Source organism: Sebastes fasciatus, chromosome 3 (assembly GCF_043250625.1).
Source record: "Sebastes fasciatus isolate fSebFas1 chromosome 3, fSebFas1.pri, whole genome shotgun sequence".
Taxonomy (NCBI): Eukaryota; Metazoa; Chordata; class Actinopteri; order Perciformes; family Sebastidae; genus Sebastes; species Sebastes fasciatus.
The window spans coordinates 31,518,215-31,535,895 of record NC_133797.1 but is presented as its reverse complement, the minus strand read 5'-3'; the positions used below and the strand labels follow the sequence as shown (position 1 = coordinate 31,535,895).

The 17,681-nt window shown below is 41.0% G+C and overlaps 1 protein-coding gene across 4 annotated transcripts in view; it reads right to left on the bottom strand.

Moving 5' to 3' along the window:
• The window catches only part of ptprdb (protein tyrosine phosphatase receptor type Db), a 229,609-nt gene that overhangs the window by 43,464 nt on the left and 168,464 nt on the right, over window positions 1-17,681 (bottom strand). For all 4 annotated transcript variants that reach the window (XM_074630242.1, XM_074630243.1, XM_074630244.1 and 1 more), the window contains 4 exons: window positions 15,643-15,788; window positions 11,907-12,048; window positions 5,455-5,643; window positions 1,445-1,462 (listed from right to left, as the gene is read on the bottom strand). In XM_074630242.1, the coding sequence (XP_074486343.1) occupies window positions 1,445-1,462; window positions 5,455-5,643; window positions 11,907-12,048; window positions 15,643-15,788 (495 nt within the window). The remainder of the gene's footprint in view (window positions 1-1,444; window positions 1,463-5,454; window positions 5,644-11,906; window positions 12,049-15,642; window positions 15,789-17,681) is intronic.

The window sequence follows — 17,681 nt, the reverse complement described above, 5'->3', positions numbered from 1 at the left end:
TTTTCAGCGAAAACAAGCTGAACACAGGGCTAAAAAAAGGAGCCAAATCTATCGGGAGAAATTACCAAGTTTCTACCACTGTCAGCAGGAATCTGCCCAAAACACGGGTCAGCATCCTGATTTAGAAATGAAGAAAAAAAATAAAAATAAAAAAGTACTGACACAAAGCCTAGAAAAACAGAGAATAGTCTTCATGCAAGGCAGAAACAAATAAACCAAGCAACCAAAATGTGGAGAGATCCAGTCACCAATACAGTATTTAAAAAAAATATCTTTGCTGAAAATTAAAATGCAGTTATATTAGGGAGCAATTCATGATTCAGTTTTCAAGGATAAAATTTGACAAAGATATTGCCATGGCAATATTATATCCCCAACCCTTACGGATCCACCAATGGGATCAGGAGTGTGATGTCATTTTAAAAAACACACCCAATAAAGGAGGTAAAAACATCAACCGACCTCCATCAAGGCCACAGATTAAAAAAAAAAGTTACGACATACGCAAAGCCTTTGGGAAGGGATCGACGCTTTCTCGCTGCCTGAAAACAGAAAAACTGTCAAAAAAGTCAACCAGAGGTTCTTTAAAGATGGTGTGGTAAGGCAAAAAAGCGCCCAGAAAAACTTTATCAAAAAAGTGGTTGTTTGGGGCTTTTTATCGGTAATGAGAGAGAAAAGAGAAAGTAATGGTAAAAAAATCATGGAGAAATGTGTGTGTGTGAGAGAGCACACTAGTGTTTGCACGTGTGTCTGAGTCTTCGCCATCTGGACTTTTCAGGCTGAGCGAATAATAGCTGGGAGGGAAAACAAATCTAGGACGTTTGATTGGGCAAATATAGACAAGGTAGAAGGAGAGGCCAGGTCAAGCTTAGGTCAAGACCCTCCCGTAAAAAAAAGAAAAAGAAAGAAAGAAAATCAGGTCATACATTTTTTTTTAAAAGCAACCAAACAGAGGTAAAAGTGATATTTCACCTCAAACTAAGCTACAAAGAAAATAAATACAAATTGTCAACACTTCATGCTTTAGACTGAAAACAAAGTAGATGTAAAAAAGCTAAATGATGTTAAACTGAATACATAAGAGAGATCACAATATGGCGAGGAAGGAAGCGATGGATTTCCGTGTTATAGAGTGAACGTTGAGGCTGAGATGGAAAAATGAACGGATGAAGAGAGGATGAAAGACGAGAAGAGTGGGAGGTGATTAAAAAGTCAGAGTATAATGAATTGCTTGCTCAATTCCAATTTCCCCCTCTTGCACCTACTGCAGATCTGAAGCAGCTGGAGGAGTATTACCAATATGGAAGTCTTTTTGGACTAAACATGTATTGATTAATCCACCCAGAGCTGCTTTTTTTTTTTCCAGATCTGTGAGACAAGTAGGAACCAAGGGTTGAAAAGGAATCAGGCCACTGTGTCATGTTGGTCCTCCCAGCAGTCTTACCTCGTATGGGCGTGCCACCTGAGTGGGCAATGAATGCACGAGATTAGAGAAGGAGAAGAAGAAGAAAATGTTAGTACCACAAGAGAAGAAGGGGATAAGGGAGGGAGGGACTTTTGGGGGGGGGGGGAGGTAACTTTGAAAGGAGAAGAATCAAATTAGAGAGGAAGAGACTCAAAATATAGATCCTTAAGAGAGAGTGAGAGGAAGAGAGAGGCATAAAAGAAAAAGACAGAATAAATAAAGACAGAGTGAGCCTGAGTAGAGAAAGACAGAAACTAGATAGAGTGACAGAGCTATAAGGAGATGGGTTATTGATTTGACTTCATTGACTTGCAGCAGGGGCAGATGTGGCTGTAGGAGTAGGGTAGTGTCTGCACTGCACTCATCTGGGCCTCTAAGAGCTGCACTGGGACTCTAAGTACATTTAACTGCTCTGAGACTTAACCTGCACTTGTCCTCTTTGTAAATCAAAACCAGATGTAATCCTGCTAGTTATATGGTGTGTAAATATATTTAATATCTGTTCCTAAAGGAAAAATTCACCCTCCAATACTCTATAAAAACCCTGGCATTGTCCCGACATGGTATTTGGATTGATCTTTTATTGTTTGGCGCTCCTTCCAGCTAAAACGGAGTCTGACAGCAGGGACATTTTCAACAATCTGAAACATCAGCAGTAAATGTCAAGTTGATGTCTCGGCCCCTCGGAATCAAAGAGCAAGTGTGTGTTTGTAGACTCGCTATCTTAAACAGACCATCAACAATCATCTACTGTAAGCAGTCTGGCGTGAAGGCAGTAATGGACTCAATAGACCAGAATGCAATGCAGCCAAAAGAAAACGTACAGTTATTTCTATTACTGATTGATCTGCCAGGTATTTTGGTTACTCAATTAATAATTTGGCCTATAATATGTACGGCTGTGTATTGGCAAGAATCTGGTGATACGATACGTATCATGATACAGCGGTAACGATTCAATATATTGTCATACTGTAAGCAAAACGGTATATTGCGATTTTTCTCAAATCTAATTTTTGTAGTCATAATATAAAGAACACACCAGAAATACACCATTTTAGAATAGGCAAAAATAACATATGTGTACTGCATGCAAAACAATTACATGTTTTTTGCCCAAAACTGCATGGAGTTATCATAAAGTGGGCATGTCTGTAAAGGGGAGACTCGTGGGTACCCATAGAACCAATTTTCATTCACATATCTTGAGGTCGGAGGTCAAGGGACCCCAGTTTTTCCTCACCAACATTTAGCGTAATCGTGGAGCGTTATTTAGCCTCCTTGCCGAAAAGCTAGTATGACATGGTACCAACTTGGTGGTACTAATTGATTCATTAGGTTTTCTAGTTTCATATGATATCAGTACCTTCACTTTAGCTTTAAAACTGAGCCCGCTACAACCTCCTTTAAGAGGTTGATTAAAAATCAATAGTGTTTTTGAGAATCGATACAGTATCACAACACATACTGTATAATATCGCGATACTCATGTGTATCGACATTTTCTTACACCCCTAATAAAATGTCTCAATGCCTCGAAACTGAAGGCGACGTCTTCAAATGGCTTGTTCTGTCCAACCAACAGTCACAATCCCTCAGATACTTATATTACAATGGTAAAAAAACGGAGAAACGGCAGAAAATCTTCACATTTGAGAAGATTTGAATCGACTATTAAAATGATAATGTTGCTAATTAAGTTCCTGTCGTTTGACTGATCAGAAATTTGACTAATTGTTTCAGCTGTAAAGAGGCGTGTGAGTCACACTAGTATACACCCCAGGCAAATTCTCTAGATGTCATCATAAAGCATTCTGGGAAATGAAGGAAATCACTTAAGTGAATGTAAACAAAGAAGTGCAAATTACAGCACTTTGTTGCAAATTACCAAACGGCAAAAAATGATTTATACAACAGTGAAAAAGTATTGAAGGGTGTTTTTTTCTTTAACTACTTCACTGGTCTGACTCTACTATGGTGATGTTAAAAACTGCATGTGTCCATACACTACCTCTAAGCAGTAGTAACCAGGTTTAGCACATACTGTATATATTTATACGTAGCCTACTACACTGTACAGGCAACGCCTAGAAGTCTGAAATCTCATCGCCATTGATTTCCTCACAGTGGCTCCACCAGAAGCCTACCTAACAGCCATCTAGAGCTGATGGCTTATTGACTGGTAACTCTATACAGCAGAGTGGAGAGAGTAAGTGGGTGAGTGAATGACAGAGTGAGTGAGTGAGTGAGTGAGTGAGTGAGTGAGTGAGGGGAAGAATAATTGAGTAAGTGGAAAAGTAAATAGGTGAGTGTGAGGAGAAAGTTATTGTAATTCTTTGGGTGTGGAAGGGCTGCAGGTGCACAGGTGAGGGTGAGGCCAGCTACCTCTAGGGTGACAGAGATATGTGTGAGTATATATAGATAGATAGATGTATAGATACGTGTGTAGGCATGTCTATGTGTGTGTATCTATGGTATGTTTCTTTAACCAAAATGATGTATTGGTGCCTGCAGACTTGTGTGCATTTCTGCGTATGTGTGTGCATCTGTGTTTCAAATTATCTATTGTGACTGTTAGTAAAATGCATGCCATGCATTTTAATAACACCTCAACATTGTAAAGGTGAGCAGCAGCAACAGTAGCAGCATTAGTGAACAGTATATAGAGAAGTGGACAGTGAGGGTGTGGGGCCTCGGAACAGAAGCACTTACCAAAGGACTCTGTGGTTAAAAAGATACAGAGAGAAAAGAAACAGCATAGACATTGCATTACAATCGGTCCATTGGTTACACAGAGGAGTAGACTTAGTAGAAACAACCTTGAAAAAGCACTGGAACTCCAAAAAAAAAGTCAAGGATATCAATTATCTAGACAAAACTGTGTGCTTAAAAGAATCATAAAAATATTTTTGTAATCATCACATAGAAGAAGCAAAGCTAACATACCAAATATTTGACATTTTATGTTGTAACAATTTTGTAAAATCCTTTTAATTTGATATATTTTCTTGTAAAATAAAGGTCAAAAAAGGGAGTCTGAGCGGGGCGTTGAGGGTTGAGCCAGAGATTTTAAAAAATGGGGACAAAAGCAAAGAGGTTGTTGTCCATAAAGAAGCCAGAGAGTTGGGTGTCCAATCACAAGAAAAGGGATTTGGGGTCCAGAGTTGGTCCCTGGAAGCAGACGGAGGACGGAGGACAGAGGAGGGAGGGGGGCTTTGCTAAGACAAGTTGGGGTTTTACACACTACTGTGGCTATTGAGAAGCTGATTGAGATGGATTGAGTGGCTTGATTGAAAAAGAATTTAGTCTCTGTGTAATTTGTCTTTGAATTTAACAAAATCCTGTCAATGCATTTTCTCAAATAGCATGGATGTCAGTGAGTCAATTTCACACCCACGCAAGACACACTTTCCATGAAATGAGGAAAAACAAAAAGGTTATTTGTTTGTTTAGTCACAGCAGTGAGCCATCTTAAGAGAGGACATTCCCTCGGTGCATGCCACCATCACCTGGGTTTACCTCGCAAATTTCTGCCAGTAGAGGAAATTTATTATGACTGGAGACACGTTGCGCGTTGAATATTTCATAATGTTCGTAATAAGTGAAAAATTAAACCCCTTCGTGATGGTGATTTGCACGGGAAGACCTCCGAGAGTTTGGAGAAAAGCGGAGAAAAGTTGGGAGTTCACTGTTTAAGGCTTTTAGAAAGAGTTTTAGAAGAGTTGGCAACCACACACAGTCAACTCATACCACGGCAGCAGAGAAACACAGCCAGAAACCACGGCAGGAAGAGTGCAGAACAGCAATAAGAAAAGGGGTGAACGAGGGCAAGAATAACACGCTTTGTAGGAACAGAAAATAAAAAATGGGTTCGGGGGGTGTAAAGAAAGAAGGAGTGGATATTGAAAGAGGGATAAAAGCAAAGTGGGAGGGAAAAACCTTAAGGTGGAAATAAAAGCTTGGGGTTGAGGGATAAAAGCATTAGTTACCTGAGCGGAGCTGCTTGATTCGTCCGTTGTTATTGGACGTGTTGACCGGCAGGAAATCCTTGAACCAGGTAATTTCTGGGTCAGGGTTGCCGCTAGCAGCACAGAGCATAGTGGCAGTCCGAGAACGCTCCACCACTTTCAGCTGGGGACCCATGTCTATGGTGGGGAACCCCGAGGGCAGCTGGTCCTCTAGAGAGATCAAATACACGAGTCAAACAGAGCTGGTAAATAAACATCACCCGTCATGTTTCAAATGTGATTGTCCATAGTTAATCGCAATTGATCGCAAATTAATCACATTTTTTAACTGTTCACAATTTACCTTAAAGGGTGTTTTGTCAAGTATTTAATACTTTTATCAACATGGGAGCAGACAAATATGCTGCTTTATGCAAATGTATGTATATTGGAGATCAATTAACAACAAAAAACAATGACAAACATTTTCCAGAAAGCCTCACAGGTACTGCATTTAGCATAAAAAAATATGCTCAAATCATAACATGGCAAACTCAAAGTCCAACAGGCAACAACAGCTGTCAGTGTGTCAGTGTGCTGACTTGACTATGACTTGCCCCAAACTGCATGTGATTATCATAAAGTGGGCATGTCTGTAAAGGGGAGACTCGTGGGTACCCATAGAACCCATTTTCATTCACATATCTTGAGGTCAGAGGTCAAGGGACCCCTTTGAAAATGGCTATGCCAATTTTTTCCTTGCAAAAATGTAGCGTATTTTTGGAGCGTTACTTAACCTCCTACGCGACAAGCTAGCAAGCATATCACATGGTTGGTACCAATGTTATCCTTAGGTTTTCTAGTTTCACATGATGCCAGTATCTTCACTCTAGCTTTAAAAGTTCCCCCATCTAGCAAAGCTAACAGACTTTTATTGAACAGATAGATATGAGAGTGGTATCAGTCTTCTCACCTAACTCTCAAGCAAGTAAGCAAAAGATATATTTTTCCAAAAGTCATGCAGTCGAGACAGCCTAAAGCAGATAGTCAATGTTCAGAACAAGACAAGACATGATGCTTCGTACTTGAAGAGACGCAGCTTCAGCCCTGAATGGACACTAAGCAGGTTGCGTCACTAGTCCAGTGTGAAAAGGTTTCAAGGGAAACAGGCTGGTCAATTGCAAAAGTCAAATTTAGAGTGAAAATATGTTTTCAGTTTTTATGTTTTGCCTTGAGTCTGGAGGCAACACTTTTAAAGAATACAACAGTAAGGTCAAACAGAATACGTCAAATTTCATTCCACTTGACAAACCATCTCACTCCAGCTTTAGTCAATCGCTCGTCAAATAAAAAACAATTTAAAATCGAATACTCTCTATTCTGCTGGGAGTCAGTAGCAGCTGAGCTACACTTTTTTTCAAGCTCAGTCTATTGCACACAACCTTCTCCGGAAGCTCACCCCTCTGCATGAATCAAATAGGCGCGTCAAATAAAGAGGCATCCTCTGGGACTCGCACTCTTTTGGGACGGCAAATCAAATGTGAATTCATAGACATCCGACGCAATTAGATCAAACACGAGGAGTCGCTCCACTGCGATAAAGGAAATCAAAGGCAGTGGGCCAACTGCGTTCAACTGAAGTGTGAGATTTAAGGGAGAGGAGGGGACAATGCTTCGAGGAGGTGCGGGATCAAAGACGCCTGAACTCAGTCAAACCGAGAAGAAACTGTATTCAGCCTCGGAATCAAACGGGTTCAGAGCAAATCAGTTCTTAAAAACAAATTCTTAACTTTGTTCGAGGCTGCACTTTGAAACTGCGAGGTAAAATGTCAGATTCATGAGTCATCCATAATAAAGTGGATAAAGATAGACATGGTGAAAAAAAGACAGATGAGCTAGGAGTGTGCATGTGTTTGTATTTGATCTAGAAGGCAGTCTATTGTACGTTCCCCCCCTATTCTTTTTTTTTTTTTACCCAGAATCCCTTGTGACTTTATCCCTCTCAACCACACAGAGCCTCATTAACGGGAAATCCTAGCGCTGAACCTCGCCAAGGAGATGCTAATTCTGGTACTAGCCCATCGAACCATAGCCGGCGGGTCGTGAGACACCAGCTTTGCGAGTGCGTGTGTGGCCTTTTAACAGCTCCGGTTTCAATCAATCACAACGCCCGACAAATGGAAACATGGACATAATAAACCAAGAGAACAAGATCAGAAGGTGTTTGTGTGTGCGTGTGTGTGTGTGTGTGTGTGTGTGCACCAGTGTGTCTGTGTGGACGGGTGGAGAAAGAGGGCCAAAAAAAAGAGAGAACAAATGGAGTACACAAAGAAAGAGTGACAGAAAGGAAAACAGAGAGAGAACAAGGGAGAGAGCAAGAGAAAAAACAGACAGAAAGCGAGAGAGAACACAAGAGACTCATACAGCATAACAATCCTGATTCTCTCTCCGCTTTCATTATGCAAACGCTTACTTCAAAGCCAGCCCCTCGTAGGCAGGAATAATGCATTCTATTTCATCTACCTGGGGTGGGACACGAGCATTGAGGACGCACAGTTTGAATGCTACTCCCTGAGATCATGCATCTCTCTCTGCCCCTCTTCTACAACCACTCACCCGTGCACAAAAATCAAGAGTTGTAGATGTGGATGCGTAGGTAGAGATGTGTAAAATACGGAAATACACACACACTTGTGCAGACTAAAAAAAAACGTTTTTAATTTTAACGCTGACAAGATGCGAAGTGACATAAGTGAAGGCGTTTAAGGACTCATTGAAAGGGCTGATGCACACACTCACACGTTAACACATGCACATAACCAGCTCTCCACCATCAATCATGGGGACAGGTGTAAGCAACACCAAAGTGTGTTTGGGACAAAGCTGCTCCAGTGTGTGTGTGTGTGTTGCGGAACAGTTAAGTACCCCCTGAGGTCAGAGCAGATGCGTAACCCTACACTCCCTTGTTGACGGAGGCTTCCACACATCCCACTGTTTCATTTGGATGTGCTCCCACTTCAGTGTTTCCACTGTGAAGAGATCCAGATAATTTCACAGCTCATAGAAAAAGCCCGGTCTCCCGATCATGGGAACTGCCGTGCGAACACACTGTCCTCTTTATGTGAGACCCAAAAATGAAATTCACACACATCGCTCGCTGGGTTTGTCATCTGTGAATCTGGAAGAGCGCATGGTCAAGTCTGGTCTTACAATCATGGGAACCAAAGCCTGAGCTGGCCGCTGTATCGGAAGCTCAACAGTAATATCTGCACCTGCAAACAAACCTGTTTCTGTCGTTCATGACTAACTCGGGGGATAAACAGTGATGGTAGCAATAAACACTTTGAATATATTGCAATCCAATACAACAGCTGAACTACTACGATACTTTGTGATTCTTACATGTTACATTTGTGTTGAGACTGTGTCAGAAAAGTGTTGATTCAAGTCTGGTTTTTGAGGTGACAGTTTGTTCTGTTTCTACATCATTTGTTTTGTAGGGTGCACAATCTTTTGTCACAACTATATTGCGAGTATATGATGGTAGTCAAAATATGAGGTACACCTAACCATCGGGGTGTAAATCACAAGTTTCATCACGATACAATATTATATTGATTCTTTGGACAACAATACAATATTTACTGACATCACAAAGTCTGCCACGATACGATTTAGATCCTATTAAAGTCAGGGGCCTGTGATCGATATGAGACAACATCATGTTTCATATATATTTAACAGAATCAGATACATTTATATCAACTCACAAAAAGCAATTCAATTATGATCTGACAAATATGACTGGGCTCCTCCAGACATTTGAATGAAAAGGTATTCTTTATAATAAAAATAATAAAAATAGACCTCCTGTTGTGCCACATTTCTCAAGTTTAAGTACAAATCTTTATCAGTTAAGAATTTCAAAATAAAAGCGTATCTTAAAGATGACGATATGTATCAACGTTTCACTTTGCATCAATGATATTGAAGAATTCATTGAATCGATATATTGATCCAGATCGATGTACCGTTACACCCCTACTAACCATGGGGCTGCAATGGATTTTAATAACTGTGTTGACCACTTTATTATAGTAAAATATATACAATTTGATGACAGATGAAAATATATGGGATTATAATATGAAGGATATAATTAGAGGTTTCTACAATTCCGATTATTACAATCAGTGGGTTATTTTCGTAGTTTTGGCCATAATTTATATCAGTAATAACAAAATTACACATCAACCTAGTGATTTGTTGAGATCTGGGAACGCAGCGGCATTACTAAAAAAAGAAGAAACATGAGCATCCAGATGATTTATTAAACAAACCCTGAGTTTAACCGAATTTAAGTGAAAGAGGCAACAAAGGCAAACAGTAAAAGTATAATCCAAACTGTCCGTTGCAAACATCAGCCACAGTTTACAGACCCACTTTCTGGTTTGATTTTCACTTACATTGCCAACTTTCTGCTGCACTTACTTTTACGTTTTATCTTCAAATAAACTGGACTAGATACTCTGGCTGAACTGCTGGCTTGTTTACAACCTGTCTGATCATCTCGTGTTTCTTGCCCCATCAGATTTCATTATCGCCGTGTTCCAAGATCTTAGCCAGTACTTTGATTGTAGAAAACCAAAACAATCGTAGTTTGAACTTTACAACTTCATCTTTCCAATTTAAAACTTCAGTTTTTTGGACTGAAGTATTTTGTCCGAGATTGATTCAAACAGACACTCAACTTTTACCAAACCATTAATTATACAGTATCGGACTGTACACTGGATCCAAAGTATAATTGCTCTCAAGTTCATTATTATTTCAGCCATTGTCAATCACAGCTGTTTACTGGAAGCCAAGATTTCAATTAGCCTGGTTCTAATCCTCAGTAATTAAGCCGGCTGACCTTAACACCGGATCCCTCCTGTCTGACAGACAGTCAGTCAGTCAGTCAGTCAGTCACTGGAGCTGTGTCTTTACAGAGCCAGGGGAGACAAGGAGACATGACTGACAAGACTCTGCGTGTGCTGCGTGAATCTGTGTGTGTGTGTGTGTGTGTGTGTGTGTGTGTACTTTGCAACTGACATTTGGACTGACAGTATATCAGGGGCTATTAGCTGCTCCCAGGTGGCCTCTTATTCATCCACAACACAATGACTCCTCAGAGGAGTAGAAAGAGGCTAATCACTACATAAAGACTGACTGTCTTAGATTGAGGATACGCGTGTGTGCGTGTGTGTGTGTGTGGTTTGCCTATGTGTGTGTGTGGTTTGCCTATGTGTGTGTGCATGAGTGGTTACGTTTTCGATAAAGATAAAGATTAGACACGAGCAGATAGCTTCCATCAAGGGAGGCAGGGAAAAAATCTGAAATAGATGCAGGGACACATAAGCAAGAGCACATACAGATGTACACACATACACACTCACACGAGTACAAAGACAACCATGTGAGACAGGGAAAATTCTGGATGGATGGAGCGGAACAGCACAGAAGATGCAAAGAGTGGTCTGGTGTGAATAATTTAGAGGTTGCTGTGTAGTGGACCTAAGAGCATATGGAGAGAGAGAGAGAGAAAGAGAAAGAGAGAGAGAAGGAACAAAGTGTATAAAAAGACAGAGAGAAAGGGGGAGAATGAAAGAAAAGGAATGAACTTGGGGAGACAAAAAACTCAGACAGACGAGACAGAGAGAGAAGAGAGTGGAGAGGAGGAACTGTAGACTGTGTTATTACCCCTTAGAGAGACAAGAGGGAAAGAGAGAGAGAGAGAGAGAGAGAGACGAGATGATAGAACAATAGGCTGCACATCCTTTCCCCACGAGCATGTACTGTAAAGGCAGGCGATGTGATTATCCACACTTGAGCAGCTTCACTCACTAAGACACTCTTGAGCTTCAAACTACCGGTACATAATGTTCTCCTAATGGACTCCACTAACACTAACATCACTATCTGCATTAATGGACTCTTGCTAACACTAACAAAAACCATCTACCGCAGTGGACCCAGGCTTACACTTGCATATATTTCTACATCTGAGGAGACATCCAACAAGCCTCCACTTCTTCTGCATAAATAGTTTTTAAGTTAGAAGAACATCGACAGAGATATGTGTAAAACCTTGTTTCGTCTGGATTATAAACTCCCGCCAGTGGGGATATTTGTATACAGTATTCCTTCTGGATGCAAAAGCTTTTGCTTTTACATTTACTTGTGTGATTTCCCCTTTTTATAATATGAGCATGGTTTAAGGAACCTGAGAGCAAAGATTTTCATTGCCAATGAAAATGTTTTGCTGGAATTGACAACGGACAAATAAAAAACCTTGAACCTTGAAAAACACATTTGTGGAATAAGCAAAGCATTGTGTAATGTGGCTATACTTTATGCCCAGGTATTATGATTAGTAATTTTCTCCACAGCAAGTAAAACATCGTGTTTGACAGCTGAACAGAAACACAGTTTGTGTGTGCGTTCACACTGACCTCGTAGCACACTTAGTCGGGTGGAGGCAGTGATCTCTCCTGCAGAGTTGGAGGCGTGACATTCGTAAATAGCCTCGTCTCTGGGGGTCCTCAGCGGCTGGATCCTCAGGACCGAGCCGGACCCGTCGTCAAACTCTATTACCTGTTGGTGGGAAGACACGTTACAGCGGCTTAATCAATATAGTATATTAACAATGAACCAAAATGTGTAAAGTGATGAACCTACAGACAGTTATCACCTGACTCTGCAGGCCCCCTCAGCTCTATGGAGCTTTAGAGCATCTTTTAGCTCATTGTTTTGGTTTTACCGCCTGCAACATTATTGTTTTGATTCACTCTCATCAGTGATTTTGGCTGCAGCCGCTTTTTTTAAGCTGAAAAGCTCTAAAAAAACACTATGCCCTACCTCCCCAGCACCAGGCTACAGATAAAGTTAACAAATACTGTAGCTGGTGAACATAGTGGAGCATTTAGCAGCTAGATATTCACTCAATATTTCCCTCAGAAGTTGGTGGAGACCAAAAACAGAGCTAAAAGAGAGTGAATATTGAACTTACATTCAATATTGCACTTTGCTGCAGCTACAGTAGTGGCAGGTTTGTTTAAATGTTCAGCTGAAGTATTGGACTCCGACTGGTGTTGCTGTTTGGTTTTAATGTTATCTTCAACACTGCCTGCAGCTCAATGATAAACAGTAACTTTTCCTAGTTTTTAATTTGCCGAGGGAAGCTGAGCGGACAGACCCTGGGACATATGAGAGCACTAAGTCAGGTTTAATCCATGGCCAGAAGGCATACCTGGGCAGGATCAATCACTACACACATTTAAATAGATTTCAAGATACACCCGACAAGCAGTCCACTGATGATTAAAAGTAACTTTTGACTGAATTGAAAGAATGGAGAAGGGAAAGTTAAGAATACAAATTGTCCTTCATTATCTTTCATGTTCTTTTCATATGAGATTTTTCAGAAATACTGGATTGTACATTTTAAAAGCTCTTGCATAAGTTTAATACAAGCTTGTATTAGATCTGGATTCTGAATTCTGAGAGGGTTTTTAGCTGACTGAAATCCAATAAAAAGAAATCCCTCAACAACTCTTGACCGACAGGACAGAAAGGAGAAATATACAGCAAGTAGCCTGAGCTTATATAGGGTGGATTAAAAATAAAAATATCTCCCCGAGTGATTTAATCACAAACAGGAAGACACCAAGATGAACCTAAACCTGGGAGGAAACTCGACTTATTAAAGTGGAAAAGCACCCTGAGCTCAGGGTGACACTGACTAGGGGGGTTTGGGGAAGGCTGGTTCAACATCTCCGTCTAAGAGTGACTTGTGAGGTGGGGAAATAAATCAAAGGTTAGAGCCTTCGGGAAACTAATAAGGCTGATCATATAAGAATCTCATATACTGTAGCCCAAGGCATCATCTGACATATGAAAGAGTTGGAGCAGATAGCATTTCAAACAGTTGTATAACCTTTGGAGTACAAATGAAGAAAAGCAGGTAAACTGATCAAATCTTTAACGCTACAATTTTGACTTTAAAACACAACACTCATTATTGACTTAAATGTCAACTTTAGCTGCAATAAATACAGTGCCTGCCAACAATACAGCTTGCTCACAGCGGGCACTGCGATGTGTCATCAAAGGAAAAACAGCACAGGTGTAACTAATAACATTAATTATGGCTCTGTTCCATTAAGGCAAACGAGTCATGCACAATACCAGGGCTCTGAAGCTGGCAAATCTAAATGTAAGGGAGCCATTTAAAGCTTCAATCAAGTATTATTTACATTATTATTTTATATGAAGATTATTTTCTTGATTAGTTGATTAATTGTTTGGTGAAAAATTACACAGAACCCAAGGTGAAGCCGTTTCTCACCAGTGCGATATGAAAAATGCAATTCGCATGACAAAGTATGCAAACGGGTTCTTCCGGTGTTACATTGAAATCTGTCCCCCGTCGAATAGTGTTCACCCTCCCGTTAAAATGATAGTGCCCCGGTGCGAATGATCCGCATTGCTGTGCTCCTTTTTCCGTCAATGAGGCCAAATAGTTTCCTCCTAAGTAGTAGCATGTGTCCACTCTACACAACAAAAACCTGTCCAGACAAAGAATATCCAAGGGGCTAACGTTAACTACACATAAAAAAATCGGACCCCAAATGTGATGCTAACGTTAGCTGTTGTGGCTAAAGTCGTTCCATGACCAACACACCGGTATGACATTAGCAAGTGCATATAGCTAGCTACATTACCATCTTCATCGTATCCCAGCTGCCAAAGCCATATATTGTCCTTTATTTTGTTGTTGTGGTAGTGGTGTTTGTCGTACATTTATCGGTCCATTGTTATTCCAAAACACCAATACTCCGAAAAATGTCCCATTGGACTGACAAAAGCCCATTTGTTCGACAGTCCGTTACCCCAAAAACAAACGTCAATTGCTCCGTAAATACACACTCAGCATGCACTAGAAGCACATGGCTAATTATTATTCAGAATGACTGCGATCAGTTGAAGCAAAGGATTTCATTGGTCAAGCATATATTCCCGCAGACGGAAATCCGCTGGAATCGAGGTCCGTCGGTATATTTTTTTCCCCCGCACGAATGTTCCTCAGGGGTTTCAATCATAAGAACCCACAAAGTCTATGGAAGTTTTTATCGGACTTTAATAGATGTAATCCACAGAGGACAATCTACAAATGTGTACCACCATCCACAGATACTTCACTATCCACAAACATGTATTTTTGTATTTGTGTTGTGTAAAGTAAAATCCACAAACATACAGGGTGATTTGAAAATATTCATAACTTAGCCTATTCTGTAAACACATATTTTAATTTCACATACAAATGTTACAGGTTTATATGTAAAGTGATATATTTGCGTTTGTGGATCCATTTGTACACGTGAAATGATATTTGCACATTTGTGGATTGCTCCCTGTCGGTTCGTGGGCCACGTGACATTTGTAACTTCCCTCCTGTTTGTTGTAGATTTATATCGCAACAGAAATGTAGATAAAATCAGTTTATATAAATTTCCCTGCAAATTTTTCGGACGAAAATTCGGGCTTGGTGTGAAACGGCTGAAGTTTTCAAAAGGTCTTGTTTTGCTTCACCAAAAGTCTAAAATCCAAAGTTTACTCTCACATAAGATACAAAAGGCAGTAAATCCTCACAATGGGAAAGCTAGAACTAAGCAGCCTAAAAAAATACTCACAGGAATAGTTTGACATTTTGGAAAACAGGCTTATTCGCTTTCCTTGCAGGGAGTTAGATGAGAAGATTGAAACTGGTACTCATATCTGAAATATAAAGCTGCAGCCAGGATACGCTTTAGCCTGGCTCCGTCCAAGTTCACCAACTAACACATTACATCTTGTTTCTTTAATTAGTACAAAAATGTGTGAAAATTTGGCGGGTGTGCTGGCTAACTGTTTCCCCCTTTAATCTAGGCTAAGCTAACTGGCTCCATCTTCACATTCAGGGACAGACACAGTATTGATCTCCTCATCTAACGCCCAGTAAGAAAGCAAATAACCATGTTCCCCAAAATGTCAACTGTTTTGGACACAGCTGGTCCACACAGCCAGTGAACCTGAGTCACGGCTATGTTGTGGGATGCTAACCCATATCCATTTCAGTTCACAGCATTTCAGCATGAGAAGAAGTCAGTAGGCTACAAACATAAAACGTATCTCAAAGCATCATACCTCAAATCTCTGGTTGCTGACTTTCTTGCCTTTCTTGTTCCAGACAATCTTGGGCTGTGGATCCCCCGTGGCCTGGCACACGAAGGACGCCACTCCCCCCTGGACTCCTGTCTGATCTTCTGGGGTTCGCGTAAACCTGGGGGGTGCTGTGTGGAAAGATGTACACAAAAGTTAAGTGAGGTTCAAACTCCCAATGCTGCTGTTTGAGTCAATGATCTTAATATGGCAACCACTCACATTACCATTCTTTACTAACTATTAACACATGCATGTACATATTCTCTAATGGAGTATTGTGCTTCTCTAAATGCAATTAAGCACCAGATTTCCACTTAATATACTACTATAATCTGTCATTCACACACCTGTAGCACTCATGTTTGAGACCTCTGTGTACTGTGTGAAAGGGGAATACCAGATATATGTGTGGGTGAAAAAAGAGGAAGGACAATGATGCAGTCGCTAGGATGTTTCTTATTTTTCTGATGGTAAAACAAATCAGAACATCGTTGAACACTGTGGCTGGTTGTGTGTGTGTGTAACAGTGTGAATTCTTGGACTCGTGCACCTACAGTATATCTGTCTTTCGGTGTAATCGTGCATGTGGGGTGGCTTTGTGTCGGTGTGTGCATCTTTCTTTTTCTCTACACGTGTGTGCACGTTCCACCATGTTTTCCCCTCTGTCCATGTACCACCAAAGAAGCTTAATATTTCTGTGCCATAAAGGATTTATGAAGACTTACTCCTGACATGACCACTAAAGCCCCTCATTCCGGGGACGCCAACAATATCATAACCACAGCCTCCGCTGGATTGTGACATCACGACATCAAAAAGATTCGGCACGTCAGTCACGGCACGTCACCGCCAGCTCGCCTAATGGCATTCCAGCCAAACCAGAAAATCCCTACTTAAGGGCTTACCGCCAACCGCCCTGACAAAGGGAGAGAAATTGCTTTTTGCTGTTTAAAAGGAGGGAGGGAGAGGGAGAGAAAAGCTAAGCTTTTCAGAGAAGGAGAGACAGAGAGAGAGAGTGAGTGTGTTGAAAGAGTGGGGGAAAACTGAACAGAAGAGCGAGGGAGATAAAGGGAGCGAGTGAGAGGGACAGATGGAGAGCGGAATGGGTAAGGAAGAGAGAGCAGCAGAAGTGGAGGGAGAGAGGAAGATGAGCAGGAGGTGGATACGAGAGACAGAGAGGGTGAGATAAAGCCAGCGAGAGCGAGAGAGAGCGAGCCAGATGTACTGGCAAACATGGTCCGAGAGCCCTAAGCTGCCCAATCACCTCTACACCTCACTGGCTCACGGCCAAATCTACCTCAGTAACTGAATACAACAGTGTGTGTAAGAGAGAAAGTGTGTGTGAGAGAGAAAGTGTGTTTGTGTGTGTGTGCATTTTTGTGTCTGCTGAGTCTCGTCCTTGCATATGCCAGTTTACATACACAAACTATATGTGAGTGTGCTTGTGTGAGTTCATGTATTAGCAGCAAAACGATTAGTCGATTCAACGATTAATCGAGAATTTGCAGACTGTCTCTGCTTTTTACATGATATTTTTGGGGGGTTTTGGACAGCGGGTTGAACACAACAAGCAATTTGAAGATTTGTGATGGTAATTTTTCACTATTTTCTGACATTTTGCATCCAAGCGACTTAGCGATTAATCAGAAAAATGGTTGTCAGATTGATAGAATCTTTTCAGAATGAAAATAATACAGTATATCATTGCATGCACACAGTTTCCACATGCATGCCATGATACTGTATACGTGTGTGTGACGCTTGAGCGAGTGAGCGAATATGCGTGTGCCCATCTGAGAGAGAGAGAGAGAGAGAGAGAAAGAGTGAGAGAAAAGAGAGGGAGAGGGAGGGAAACCGAAAGAATGAGGAGCGGGAGAATCGCTCTCTTAATCCTCTTGCTAATCTCTCCCCCACAAAACAAATGAAAAGTGTAAAGCCAGCAGAGCCATACTAAAAGGCACGGTAGATCTTTCAATTGCTTTTTTTTATCTTTCCCCCTCTTCTCTTCATCTCTCCAGCCA